The sequence below is a fragment of the Colletotrichum tamarilloi genome (assembly GCF_030869305.1).
Source record: "Colletotrichum tamarilloi strain Tom-12 chromosome Unknown Scaffold_10.1, whole genome shotgun sequence".
Classification (NCBI taxonomy): domain Eukaryota; kingdom Fungi; phylum Ascomycota; class Sordariomycetes; order Glomerellales; family Glomerellaceae; genus Colletotrichum; species Colletotrichum tamarilloi.
In genome coordinates, this window is record NW_026849393.1 from 151,532 (window position 1) to 165,038 (window position 13,507).

A 13,507-nucleotide genomic window follows, 5' to 3' on the forward strand; every position below is an offset into this window, starting at 1 on the left:
GGGCAGAGAGAGAGAGAGATAGAGAGGAGCCAGCCCAAAGCACGGTACCTGCTCTACGGCGCAAAGACCACGAACCCGTCTTAGGCGGATGCCACCTAGCGCCATGATATCCGCGACTAACCAGCGGCGGCAGCTTGTTTGGCGGAGAATGTAGTCTTATTAGGTGAAATGAAAATACGGCCACTCAAACCCCGGGGCCCCTTCGTCTCTCACGGAGCCGTCTACGAGACTTGCTCCGTCCTGCGATCGTCCCGGGGGTCGGTTATCCCTTTTGATATCGATGACCGTGAATTTCCAGATCCGATTGCCATCCAGCAGGACTTTCTTAGTCAGCAGCATATGAACTATCCATTGTCAGATGTACAGTAGACAAAACTGCAGGATCTCAGCAAGGGAACGGGGTTTGCGAGCCACCTTGTCATTGAGCCAATGGCATTGTCGTTCGGACCAGCTCAAGGCGCCACGAGTCTCGCATATCAGGGGACCAAGAGGGACAAGACAAGATAGCGGCCAGAGAAGGATGGTCGTAGCGCGGCTGGCTCATGCACGAGGCGAGGCGGAATGTTGGCTAAGGCGGCTACCAGCATGGCACAGGTAGAGACTCCAGCGCCGGTCTGCTCGGTCTGCACTGGTTTCAACTGTCAACACGCTGATTGAATTACAGAGGGTTCGCCCGGCGCATGTTTTGATTATGTGGTGGAGGAGGAGGAAGAGGAGAGTCCTGCTGCTGCACTGTTTGGTTCATCGATATCGATAACCCCCCCGTCCAGCTCGTTTCATGGTGTTGTTCGGATGGGTCCCCGTCCAGCAGCATGGGGCCGAGAAAGCAACAACATATAGGTCTGTCCCAGATAGACGGCCAAAGTCTATGTCTATTCAATGGCGAGGGGCAGACATCCGATAGTACACGGTATCGAGGCCACTTGCTGTCCGGACCTTTCTGCTCTCTATGCACAGCATGACCCCAGTGCGCCTTCGCACGGAAGTGATATGCGCACGAGGATTTTCGCACCTGCGCATACCTATCTTTGGCTCTGTTAGTAGGACCAGGAACCAGACATGATTAGATGCTCGATCCGCGAGCTTGATAGATGAGGTGGCTGGGGGGACGGTTTGTAGCGTGAAGCAAGATTGGTTCAGGCCGTCATGTTACGGTTGTATGCGCTGGTCGGGGGTTTCAAGTGTCATGTCGCTGCCGAATCACCATGGAGGTACGAATAGACAACATAAAAGAACTAGGCCGAGGAAATGGGCAAGGTCTTGGCCGTCATCCCGAGTTCCCCTCCGCTCGCCTGCTGCGTTTGCTCCAAAGGCTCGACGGCTTGGCCTTGAGAAATCCCCACTTCAGGTAGATAGAAAGGTGACACCGACAACAGTCACTGGCACCTCTCCTCCCCCTCCTCTCTCTCTCTCTCGCGCTTTGCGACAGAATGGGATGGCATGGAGGGACGACGACATGTGTGGATCGCTCGACGCATCCACGCATCTTCTTTCGCCTGCCTCTTGAGTGTATAGTGTGTATCTCTTCCTTTGCGGCCCTGCCAGTGAGCGCAGTGCGGAGAAGTGTTGATGAACTGGCACTGGGTTTTGCAGGCCCCAACAAGTCCCTCTTCGCCAATCGGGGGAGTTCAGGAGCCGGCCGCACTCGAAAGAACGGTGTGCGATACCTGGCGAGACTTTTGCGCCCAGGCTCCAGATCTCCTCGCAGGGATGAGCTATCCTTCCCGAACGCAGCTTGTTGCTCTTTGTTTTGCGTTACCTCGCAGGTTGGGGCTCCACTGCCACGTCGAGGTTTGAACTTTGGACTGGTCGGCTTGTGGGAATGGAACAGTCGATGCCTTTTTGTTGGACCCTGTTTTTGCCCTCTTGATGGAGTTTGAGGAGGCGAAGAAGATTCCGACAGCGAATCGACATATTTCTCAGGATTCAGGAGCAGTCGTGGTCTGCGTGTCGGCCCAGTCGTTGCGCCCATTCGACCCGATTAGCTCGTGGACCCTATCCCGGTACGATGCGATGCCATGCCATGTTCATCCACAACCGCCACCAGCGCAAAACTCAGAGAAACAACACAGACCAGCCCAACCTAACGATATCTGCGACTCGTCTTCGATTGGTCGCTTGAATCCATCTTGTCAATCGCGGGCTCTGCTGCCGGTTGCTGGTTTGGGATACAAACGGGTACCACCGAGCTAGAAATGGAGCTGTGTGGGAGTGTGTGTGTCGCTGGATTCTACCGGGAGGATCGGCGCTTTCCCGCGCATGGTGGCTTCAACGCATTTGGCGGAGAGAAACGATAGAGCGGAGGCGGCATCAGTCAAATTCTGCGACCCTGGTGCGTCACACTCGACCTACTATTCTTTTCGCATGGCTGGGTAGCTTTTGCCACGCCACGTCTGCCCCTCTTTCACCGTTCTTCCATGGGAGTCTCTGAGGCCATAAGGTCTCGTGAGTCGTGGAGCATCGGATGGGGTGAGCTAGTCGGAATGGATTGCGACTGTGTGTGTGCGATTGCGCACACGCGCGCGCCTTCGAATACCGTCAAGGTAGACAAACGCACACACTCGCTCCCCCTCGTACTCTTTTAATATTTCTCTCCCGTCAAGCCTGAGAAGCTGTTGGTCGATACTGCTCTGCTGAGCGCGACAGCTTGAAAGACAATGAGAAGAGGCAATGCGACAGGCAAAGGGTCTTCCAGGACAGCTGGCGTACCGTGCGCTCATTCTGGCTTTGCACTGCCGGTGGGTATCCAGTTTTTGTGCTTGAAGTCTGCGACAGGTTGCAGGGGGCATGTTCGGAGCCGTCGCATATGTGCTAAGCCCTGGGAGCTTTCGTATTGAGCTAGTAGTTCCCTCTCAAACTGTTACGCAATATCCCCCGATGCTCGAAAATCAATGGCGAGTCGCGACGGAATGGTCATGATATCCGTCAGTCAAGCTGAGCTGTGCGGCCCATTCCAAGACACTCCGTCGCAAGGTGATGGAAGGTGGTGCTGTGCGACTGTAGAGCCTAGCATGAGCAAAGAGTGCGCGTGCGAAAGGGAAATGCGCCGAATCCAATCAGATGCAATTGCGGCGCCCTCCGTCCAGTTGCAGCCCCGGGCCTCGAGCCTTCGACCTTGTGCCTGGAAAGGAGGTCGTCCCGTCTAGCGCAGCTTGCGTGGCGGGTCATCGATGAGGGGTGGGAAGGAGAAGTTGTGCTCATCATGCAGAAATATTAATTGTCTGCGCACATCCCAGCCGGTCCCTGATGGTTCCCCTCGTTTTCCATCATGCAGCTGGAGAGGCTGACAAGAGACATGGCCCGACGTCCGACGAGTCGCAATTCTGTTCTTGATCAAAACAAACAAAGGAGATGCTTCAGGCGCATCGCGTTGCGCCAATGCGACTGGCCAGAAACGACAGCTCTGCAGGATGGATCTGCTCATGTCGGTCGCAAGGTGTCGGGCCAGGCGCGTACATCCAATTCCGTCGCATTTGTCGCCAGTTGCGCCAGGTCGAACAACTTGCGTTGTGGGAGGGGCCTTCCGCAAGTTCGTGGTGCAAAGGCGCCGGGGTGCCTCAAGAGAAGGTTTTACATCGATACTTGCGTGAGTCGCAACGCTGATGATGCGGCGCCTTTGGAGGCGAGCTCCGCTACAGAGCGGGAACGTGTGACGATCTCATCACGTGACTTCGTGGTTAATTGGTGTCAAGTGAGGGCGCGGTCAGCGGATCGTGGTCTGCGGGGTGGAACTGTCAACCTCCGGTCCATATCAAGACTTTTGACCTCAAATTTGATTTCAATATCATCCCTTATATCGTGTGGTGGCTTTTCGTGAGTTTGTATGATTTTTTGCTGATGATGTTGAGCGATGTGTTCCTTTGAACGGTATTCGGAAGACGCGAAGGTAAGAGGAGGATCAAAATCATTTCCCCCTTTGGACTAGCGTTGCCCTTTCCACAATTGCGAAAGCATGACGACAGGGGATGGGGATACCGAGGTTTTCCCGTCATTCCTGCCGTCTGGTCTTTCCATCGTTTTCCGGATCTCCGTTTCACACAATTTAAGCTCCCTTTTCTATTTGGTGCTGTATCTGTCTGCTACTGGTGCCCTCGAATTTTTGTGCGCTGTAATGATTGTGTAGAACTATTCAGATGGGAGTAAAGCCATGCGAGATAAACGTGAGTAGCTAGCTTCTGCAAGCGAAATATTGGCGAACCGTCGCATAGTTGGTATGGTGGAAACAAAACGAGCATGATCACCAGTCGCAATTTCCAATTCTCGAGCCCGATTCGCGGCTTTCGATGCTGCCGATACCCTATCCCTTCCAAGTATCAACAGCAGGTACCATTCGAGAAAAGCGTGTTAGCCTGAGGCTGAGATGCTGATATCAAAAGACAACTTTGCTGGCCCATGCACAGAGCACGTGGATGGCCCCGAAAACAAATGGTCTCGACGACGAACATGGCAATCCTGCCCTCATATGAACGGTATTAATAACTCCAGCAGTCTTGAGAAAAATTGAGGCAAGATCAATTAAATCACATGATATATCCTTCGAGATGATTCACCATATTCTTCCCTAGTCACACCGGCATGCCTTGCCAGACGGCTTTGCACAAACGTGTGCCTGCTGGTTCCTGGCCAAATAAGGGGAGCTGGTATGTCTCTAATAGCACTATACTTGATTCGCCCAGCCTATGTCTTTGTTCCGACTGTCTGTTCTTATCAATTAGCCTCTATTTGCAAGCGCTTCCGTGGTGCTTTTTCTCTGCCATTAATCGTTGGTCCTTGGAAATTTGTTACATCATAACAAGACATGATGGAATGAGACGTACCATGCTCCAGTCCCATCAATTGAGTCCTCAAAGTCTTCTCCAAGGAATAATGAAGATACGGCAATCCAGAACAGCTCAGTTCGCTTCGATGCAATTGTGCGCACTCGAGTATGAAGTACATCGCAAAGACACTTGAATCATTGGCAGTTGGAGGAAGGGCAAAGCAGGCGGTAGAGACCAAGGCTCGTGCCTGCGTATAACACGAATGTTCCCTAGCTGGAGCTCTTTATTGTTCGAATTACAGAAGATAGTAAGAATATGTATCCCACTGTGGAATCTCGTAGGAGTCGCTAAGTTAAACTCAACAACCACCTAATTTTGATCGTAATGATCCGAAGTAGTATCAGTCTGTCAAGCACATGTTTTCCTCCCCCGAAGAATACTCAATTTCACCATGACGTTGAGTACATTAAGAGCCAAATTTGTCTAGGCTCTCGAGAGAATATCTAGGTGAATAATTGCTTCTAGATATAGGTAACTAAAGCTCGGTCGCAACTACAGCTTCATAGTATCACTTGGGATTGCAGGGAGCTTTGAGAGGTTGTACCCAGGACCTGGTATTGCGTCGAGAGTGCCGAGGAAAAGAACACAACGAAGGTCAGAAAGGTCTTGTGTGAGTGAGGCAGTAATTGCGAGCGTGGAACTCCAGCACATGGCGAAACTAAGCCAGATTGATTAGTAGAGAAAGAGACCAGAGGCAACGTATTCATGAACACCCGACAGAACAAAGACCTTGGTTACAGTTCAATATAACGCACTCAAACTCCAAGGACCACGTTCGCCACAACAGGTGCCGTGGCAAGTGCTGATATCACAGCTCGGAGTACGATGGGTTTCGGTTTCGGGCGTGGCTTCTTCTGGATAGGCTGGATTGCAGAGCTGAAAGACCGGAGGAGAGGACAACGGCAGGCGAGGCTTGGCTGGCCAGGAACCGTTCAACGACTTCGAGCCTCGAAGCGATGCGTTTCGTATGCCTTTTTGTTCTGGGCCGCTATGGCGTTCCTTCCACGAGTCGCCCAACGTTCTAGAGGCCAACGTGGGTCGGCTGCCTTTGTGTTCTCGAGCGGGAGCCAAGCTAATGGTAGACGTTGCAGGTTTCAGTAGCGCAATGGACAAAGGATTTTCGTAAGAAGCCGTTGGTAAAGGGAGTGTCGAGCTTGGAAAAGGGGAGAGATTATCGAAACGGGTGACGAACGGCGTCTCGCTGTAGAAGATTGGTCTGGGAAGATAGTCAGGTAGTATTTGGCGCAAACAATACAGAAGTTGGAAAACAACAACGATGGTTGTCTAGGACGGTGTGGTATTGTATTGTGTGGTCTAGGTGAAACGATGACAGAAGACTCGTGCCTTGCTTTCGCAACGCATTGCTCGAGCATAGGTCCCCGGATTTGCTCATGCGCATCGTTGCGTAGAGACATGGGCTGTCCAAAACATGGTATCGGAGACAGAGCCCATTGGAAGGAAGCATACGGAGTAAGGTAAGGTAAATGCATACGAACGTACGAAGTGAGCTCAATTGGCCCCGCGGCGATGATGCTGAGACCCACCCATCGACCGGCCAACGGTAGGGCTCCATCGCTCTCAGCCAATGAGGTGGCGCGTTGGTACCGCGTCTCCGGTGCGTACCTCGGATTTCTCAGCTGTATTGACAAACACGGAAGTAAACAACCCAAAAAAGTCCACTGCACATTCTGGCCGCTCCAACCTTACCAGGCCGTTTTTGGTCATAAGCCGCCCGCCGTGGCAGTTACCCATCGTGCAGCTTTTTGGCTGAGACCTTTTTTTCTTCTCATCAAGAGTTGCTTCCAAACTCTACATCCCCGTCCCCATCCTTCCTCCACTTTGGTCGTTGTCGAGGCAGCCCGGGTCTGGTTCTTATCCTCTACCATCCCGCAGAGATAAACCGACCTTCCCTTCTTTTATATCCCTACCCGTCGCAATCTCCCGTCCCTCGCCCATCCCTTCACTCTGACCAACCGTGCCCGTATCTGATCGGCAGCAATTGGGGACCACGACTTTCCACAACACGGCCAACCGAGTCACTGTGGTGTTTACATGCTATCCCACGCGCAATTATTCTCAGTCCCACGATAATCACATCAACATCCACTGCGCGCCTTCATAATTCTTCACTGCCCCACAAAGGTGCCCTCCCGAGCAGATTCAACCAGCAGCACTAAGGTAGCTATCTGCAAGACCAGCAGTCGCGATGGACGCTAGAGTAAGTCACTATCCTCCCTCGTAACCACCACGCCCGCGTACCTCGCCCCAAGGACCAAGCAAGGGCGACTTTCTCAAACTATCGACTGACTTGACTCAAACAGCCTCAGCGCCTCAGAGTCCACCCAGGTGGCAACGAAAACATCATCCCTTCGAAACACGATTCTCTTCACCAGCGACACAAGTCTACCGGTAACCTGCAAGCCATGCCTCGCAACGGCGCTCTGCAGGTTGCTGCTAAGCGAACCGCATTCGGCGACGTCAGCAACACCGTGAAGAACCTGATCTCGCTTCCCAGCGACCAGACTGCGGGTAAGGGCAAGGCTGTGGATCACACTTACAACAAGGAGAACGCGGTCAATGGCAAAGATGGATTCTTCAAGGCCGCTCAGCGGGCCACAGCCCTCAGCAGCAAGAACGGACCCGTGACTGCGGAGTGGAAGCAGCCCAAGACTCAGAACAAGCAGATTGCCAAGAGATCCTCCGCTGCTCAGCTTTACGAGGCTCGTCCCTCCAAGAGCAAATTCGTGGCCCAGGACCCCATTTCAGAGTCAGCCTCTGGCAAACAGCCTCGTCACCACAAGTCTCAGCCTCAGCTTAAGAAGGAGCCTGCTGCGCATGTTTTGCGACGGACACAAAGCAAGCTGACCACAGCCCCTGCACACGCTGCTCCTGCTGCGGCAGCCTGGAAGTCTATGGATGATGTGACGGAGGCTACCTACGAGGATGCCGTCGAGCACATTGGCGAAGAACAGTACCATGGCCCCTACCACAGACGCTCGCTGGACGTTCCGGATAGCGAACTACCTGAGGATATTGTATCATCGAATGCTGCCGTTGACAAGCTTAGCTCCCTGGAGCCTCTTTCCGAATCACTGGGTGTTCCAAACATGTCGGAGGCGGAGGAGTATTGGGACGAGGATGACGAAGAAGAGCTCTACGACGACCAGGGCTACACGACTGCCCACTCATACCGTTCCCGCGGCGACCTTACTACGGGCGGCGCAACCACTATACTCGCTCCTAAGATTACCGACAAGGTCGAGCAAGAGTTGGAGACTGCCCGTGCCATCGTCGAAAGTACCCGTACCCAGGAAGAGGTTGACGACGAGATCTGGGATGTCTGCATGGTTGCAGAGTATGGAGATGACATCTTTGAGTACATGAGGGAACTTGAGGTTTGTGTGCCCCGTATAGCTTTCATACAGGCATCTACTAATCATCATACATCCAGATGAGAATGTTGCCTGATCCTCACTACATGGACAACCAGGCCGAGATTCAATGGTCCATGCGCTCCGTCTTGATGGACTGGCTCGTTCAAGTTCACCACCGATTCAGCCTGCTTCCGGAGACGCTTTTCTTGACCGTCAACTACATCGATCGCTTCCTCTCGTATAAGGTTGTATCGATCGGCAAGCTTCAGCTCGTTGGTGCAACTGCATTGCTCGTTGCCTCCAAGTACGAGGAGATCAACTGCCCGTCGCTGCAGGAGATCGTCTTCATGGTAGATAACGGCTACAAGGTTGACGAGATCCTCAAGGCTGAGCGTTTCATGCTTAGCATGTTGAGCTTCGAGCTCGGCTTCCCTGGTCCGATGAGCTTCTTGCGTCGCGTTAGCAAGGCGGATGATTACGACCTGGAGACGCGCACATTGGCCAAGTACTTTCTGGAGGTGACCATCATGGACGAGCGCTTCGTTGCGAGCCCTCCCAGCTTCCTCGCTGCTGCCGCGCACTGCCTGTCTCGCTTGATCCTGAAGAAGGGTGACTGGGTATGTCTACTCCAACAGGTTTATTATACCAAGCCGCTAACAATGAAAATAGACTCCTGCGCATGTCCACTATTCTGGATACACCTGGGGCCAGCTCAAGAACCTAGTTACTATGATCCTCGAGTGCTGCTACAACCCACGCAAGCACCACCTTGCGGTCTTTGAGAAGTACTCTGACAAGCGATACAAGCGCGCTGCTGAGTACGTTGAGACGGAGATTGCCAAGGGCTTCACCCTGCCCGCTGTTCGCCAGTCTACAGGCCGTGTGGCGGCTTATGACTTTGCCGAGATCGACGGCAACGCTGGCCAACCTCATCATGGCAAGCCGATGGTCGAGCTCCAGAGCTAGTGGGACAATTGTGCTCGACCACCGATGACGCATCATGTGAGGGACTTCCCCGTGCGCCCGCGGGGCACTTGGCTCGATGCAACGACCTTTTTCTTCTCCTAAGCGACACCCGACGCGATATTGGTTGCAACTGCGGCGGCTATCATAATACCACGATTGCGAGTACGGCTGGACAACAGGTCCGGGCTTTAGACGCAACGACTGATGAACCGCCGGCAACTCTTTTTACACAATGTTTTAGACCGCCCGCGCGGTCCGTTGACGACACTGGACGACTTGACGATACCAATGACTGGTTTCTTACTCAGCCTTTCACTACTTTTCGGTTGGCCCGAGTCGATTTTGATTTTTCTTTACTACGCGGCCAGGTTGTTTTGGCGTTGGAGGAAGGTTCCTCTAGAGGGCAAGGCAAACAAACCTTGCAGACGATGGGCGTGGCTTCCAGGAGCAACATACCAGAACCGAAACCAAAAGCAAGCGCGATCCGTGGAGGTGTGGCATAGATGAAACGGCACAAACTATGATGACTGCCTGAGGGATGGTTTAGGACGAGGCAATAACTTGTGTATGACTTATAATCCTTTGGCAAAGGGGGTGGGATTTGCATTTTCTATGTACTGTTACAGTTCAGCTAGAGGATCAGCTGAGATGGCCACAATGGATGGCGGCGTCACGGTAGTCGGGTCGGTAAGGAGGCAATGAATATCTTGACAGTATTCTTGGTCCGTTGATTTAATGCTTTGATGAAGTCCTTTAGTGTGGAGGGCACTACTTCAAGATTTTGGGTGAGCGCGAGTATCACCTTGGCACTCTCGTGCTATCTTCAACCTGGAAGTCATACCGGCATCTACCTTCGTACTTACCTCAAGGTACATTATTGACGTTGAAGTACAGCTCCCTTCCCTGGCCGAGGGAAGCTATGATTGGGTCGTCAAGCTGACCAGCGCGCCAGCTATGGAAGCTTGAGGTGCCCCACTCGCTTGGAAGCTGGTGGCTGGTTCTCCATGTGGCACTTGCACCATGGGGTAGCTCCGCAGTGCGTCAGGCACTTCATTGGCCAACAGCTCAATTGACGAGGCCATGGGCGCGGTGCGAGGGAGGTCCCTTTTTTCTCCAAGGCGGTGGTGGATCGATTGCTGTGAGGCCACCTTGCTGTTGTCGCCTCCCAGTCCACGGTTGTCCAGTCTGCCTCTCTTTCCCATTGCTGAATCACCCACCTCACGCACACTTTTATTTCCCGCCCACCTTACCCATCCAACCTGACACCTCAGCGCAAAGACGCACGCGATCTGAGTTGAATTGGGTTTGCCCCAGCCCCCCTTCCATCTGTCTCCATCTCCATCTTCCATCTGCCACTTCCCATCTTCCTCCTTACCTCCCTCCTCCTTTCCCTTCTCCCCCACTCCAGTCAACCTTGCTTGCGATCGTTGAACTGGTCACGTCGCATCCAACTGCTTGTCCCTCGTCGTCACTACAATGGTTTACCTCAGGTCCTCGCTCCTGGCCCTTTTGGCCCTGCCCATCTCCGGCGTCTTTGCTGCCGAGGCGGCCCCTGTACGTAATGTTTCTTGACATCTTAGCACCCCTGATGCTCATTGCTAACCATCACCAGGTCGATACCGACGCTGTCCCCCCGACCCTCAAGGCTGACATCGAGACCACCTTCCCCGATGCTGACATCTTTGGTGTGAAGATCGTCAATGGCCACCCCACCAAGGCCTTGATCGAGTTCACCAACAATGAGGATGCGCCGATTCAGGTCGCCATGGTTGGCGGCACCCTGTCTTCCACTCAGGAGCTTCCCGAGGACTCCCTTCCCAGTGACAGCATCATCCGCAACCTGACGGCTGCCCGCTACGACCTGACCATCGAGGCTGGCGACAAGAAGGCTGTTCCCTACTCCTTTGCTCTCGACGCCAACCCCCAGGATGTTCTCCTCCAGCTTATTGCTGTCATGAGCAACTCCAAGGGCGATATCTTCCAGGTCCAGGCTTACAACTCCACCGCCGCCATTGTCGAGCCCCCTACCAGCATCTTTGACCCTCAGATGTGAGTTCTACAACCAATGCACCGCCATTATGGTTTGATGACAACCGCTGACATCTCCTGTAGCATCTTCCTCTACCTCTTCCTGTCTGGTGCCTTCGCTGGTACTCTGTACTTTGTCTACAAGACCTGGATCGAAGCCCTCTTCCCCCAGGCTAAGAAGGCCAAGTCTTCCAAGAAGGCGCGCACTGTTAGTGTCACCGTGCCTCTGGCTGAGGCTGACACCACTGGTGTTGCCTCCTCGACTGGCAAGAGCTACGACGAGAGCTGGATCCCCGACCACCACATCAACCGCCCTGTTGCCAAGCGTGTCAAGAGCGGTGCCAGTGGCAAGCTCAAGAAGGGCGAGTAGGAACGTAGCACCTCTACGAAGCGAGCCGCCTAAGAACGTGGATACGTTGGACAAGATAGCAACCATGCGATCACAGATTGGCAACCTTGAAGAGCCCAACAAGCTGGAAAAGAGCTTATAGGATGTTCACATTGAGTTGACGTTGGAGAAGGAAAACAAAAGTACTGTACAATAGCTACATACAAGGCAAGAAGCCGATGTTGGCGACTCTCGTAGGAATTACTGGAGCTTTGTTATCGCCTTAAAGATGCACTCTCAAGAATATGTGAACGACACCTTGGATATTTCGTCCATTGAGGTTGTTCCACTCGCAACTAACGACAATAAGGGAAGAATGGGCTGCCAAGAGCTTGTTGTTAGCTGTTGTCCGTACACCAAGCCTTGTGAGAGACTAAGTGTTGCGTTCGCCTGAAAGTTTGTCAATTCCCAGCATAGATATGTGGCTACCAATCACTTCAACAACGAAAAAGCAAGTCTACCTTGCCTGATCTGGCCTGAGACGCATCCAATTGAGGTTCCAGGGCCCTGACCTTACCTTAATGCGGTCAGCACTCTGATTACTTGTGCCAGAGCAGGGACCTGAGTGTTCTTTGGTCATGGGACCAGTGGAAAGTGCAATTTTGATTTGCAATTTTTTTTAATACCAAAACATGATGTATTGGGAGATTTTGGGTTATTGCACGATTATCTCATTAAATGTAGATGCATCTCCATGGTTCTTGGTGCAAGAGCTTTCAGTCTGAAGTTGGGTGGTCCTGGACTCCTGGGAGGCACCTACCCCAGAAGCGGGTACCTACCTTTGGTGCTCAACGAACCTAAGGTAGTAGCTTCCCCATGTGCGCGAGAGTGACGCGCAAACGCGCTTTCCACCCACAAGGGTCACTTCCGCGCTATGAGCATCGGACCTTAATTGCACATTCAGGACTTGTCCGCCCGCCTTCTGCGTCTTCTCTCCTTCACACTTCACTCTCTCCCAGACCTTTTCGTGAACCCCATTCTCTTCGATCGTCGCGGAGAAGAATTGTACAGTACCTCGAGGGGCTTTTCACGATCTCTGATTTCCTGCGTAATTTTTTCCCACATTTTCTTTTTCTTCGCAAATAACTTTCGTTTAACACACACAATCTACAATGGCGCCAACCGTTGAGGAACCCGTGAAGCGCGGTCGGGGTAGACCCCCCAAAGCCGATGGCCAGAAGAAGACGCCCTACGTTCCCACGGGACGTCCTCGTGGTCGCCCAAAAGGTAGCGGAGGCGTGAAGAAGACGGTCGCACCTAGTACCACTGGCACCAAGACGCGCGGAAGACCCAAGAAGGCCGACGACGCAACCGCAGCTACTCCCAAGAAGTCTGCCACGCCCAAGAAGGCTACACCAAAGTCTGCCGGCGCTGGTGGTCGCCGTGGCCGTCCTCGCAAGTCTGACGCCGCCGCTACACCCAAGGCCGAGTCTGCCAAGAAGGGCAAGGCTGCCAAAGAGGAATTGCCCGCTGATTCCGACTCGGAAGACGGAGAGGAAGGTTAGCTCAAGATCTCTCCCCTTCCGGCTCGTGTACGAGTATGAACGTCGGCTCACTAATACATCAAGCACAGGAAACTAAGGAAGACGCCGCGATGAAGTCGCCCTCCGACGCCGCGGACTCTGCTGAAGAGGTGCGTCCTTGGCTGCCATCGAGAATGATACGAGGAATATTCGGCTGACCACGAAACTTTTTCATCCACAGTAATACAACGGACGAAAGGGGAAGACCTTTTTGCTACATTTCGCACGGGATCTTGGGATTTTTCGTCTGGCGGACACTGGGGAAAACATAAGAAGGCGTTGGGGTATCGCTTCCGATTTGTTTAGTGGGCTTGGTGTCGATGACGGTCCTGGTCCTCTCCCGCCTGCAGACCGCGCGACATGCGAGACCCTGACCGTTACTGAGATATCATGCTTTTTGCTGAATAC

The 13,507-nt window shown here is 53.1% G+C and overlaps 5 protein-coding genes across 5 annotated transcripts; 4 read left to right on the forward strand and 1 right to left on the reverse strand.

The window, feature by feature from the left end:
- Positions 1–4,233: 4,233 nt before the first annotated feature.
- Positions 4,234–4,353, forward strand: CTAM01_04193 (uncharacterized protein; the record flags this gene model as incomplete). Its single annotated transcript, XM_060520223.1, has 1 exon — positions 4,234–4,353. One exon carries the CDS (start codon positions 4,234–4,236, stop codon positions 4,351–4,353), a length of 120 nt encoding a protein of 39 aa, XP_060384868.1.
- Positions 4,354–5,561: 1,208 nt separating this feature from the next.
- CTAM01_04194 (uncharacterized protein) lies at positions 5,562–6,572 on the reverse strand (the record flags this gene model as incomplete). Its single annotated transcript, XM_060520224.1, has 2 exons — positions 5,562–6,104; positions 6,444–6,572. The coding sequence occupies 2 exons, from the start codon at positions 6,570–6,572 to the stop codon at positions 5,562–5,564; spliced, it is 672 nt and encodes a 223-aa protein (XP_060384869.1).
- A 454-nt stretch (positions 6,573–7,026) lies between these two features.
- Positions 7,027–9,160, forward strand: CTAM01_04195 (cyclin domain-containing protein; the record flags this gene model as incomplete). The annotated part of the gene is made up of 4 exons (XM_060520225.1): positions 7,027–7,038; positions 7,142–8,215; positions 8,272–8,811; positions 8,864–9,160. The coding sequence occupies 4 exons, from the start codon at positions 7,027–7,029 to the stop codon at positions 9,158–9,160; spliced, it is 1,923 nt and encodes a 640-aa protein (XP_060384870.1).
- A 1,476-nt stretch (positions 9,161–10,636) lies between these two features.
- Positions 10,637–11,558, forward strand: CTAM01_04196 (signal sequence receptor alpha chain; the record flags this gene model as incomplete). Its single annotated transcript, XM_060520226.1, has 3 exons — positions 10,637–10,714; positions 10,773–11,209; positions 11,273–11,558. The coding sequence occupies 3 exons, from the start codon at positions 10,637–10,639 to the stop codon at positions 11,556–11,558; spliced, it is 801 nt and encodes a 266-aa protein (XP_060384871.1).
- A 1,130-nt stretch (positions 11,559–12,688) lies between these two features.
- On the forward strand, positions 12,689–13,257 carry CTAM01_04197 (AT hook domain-containing protein; the record flags this gene model as incomplete). Its single annotated transcript, XM_060520227.1, has 2 exons — positions 12,689–13,076; positions 13,145–13,257. The coding sequence occupies 2 exons, from the start codon at positions 12,689–12,691 to the stop codon at positions 13,255–13,257; spliced, it is 501 nt and encodes a 166-aa protein (XP_060384872.1).
- Positions 13,258–13,507: the final 250 nt, after the last annotated feature.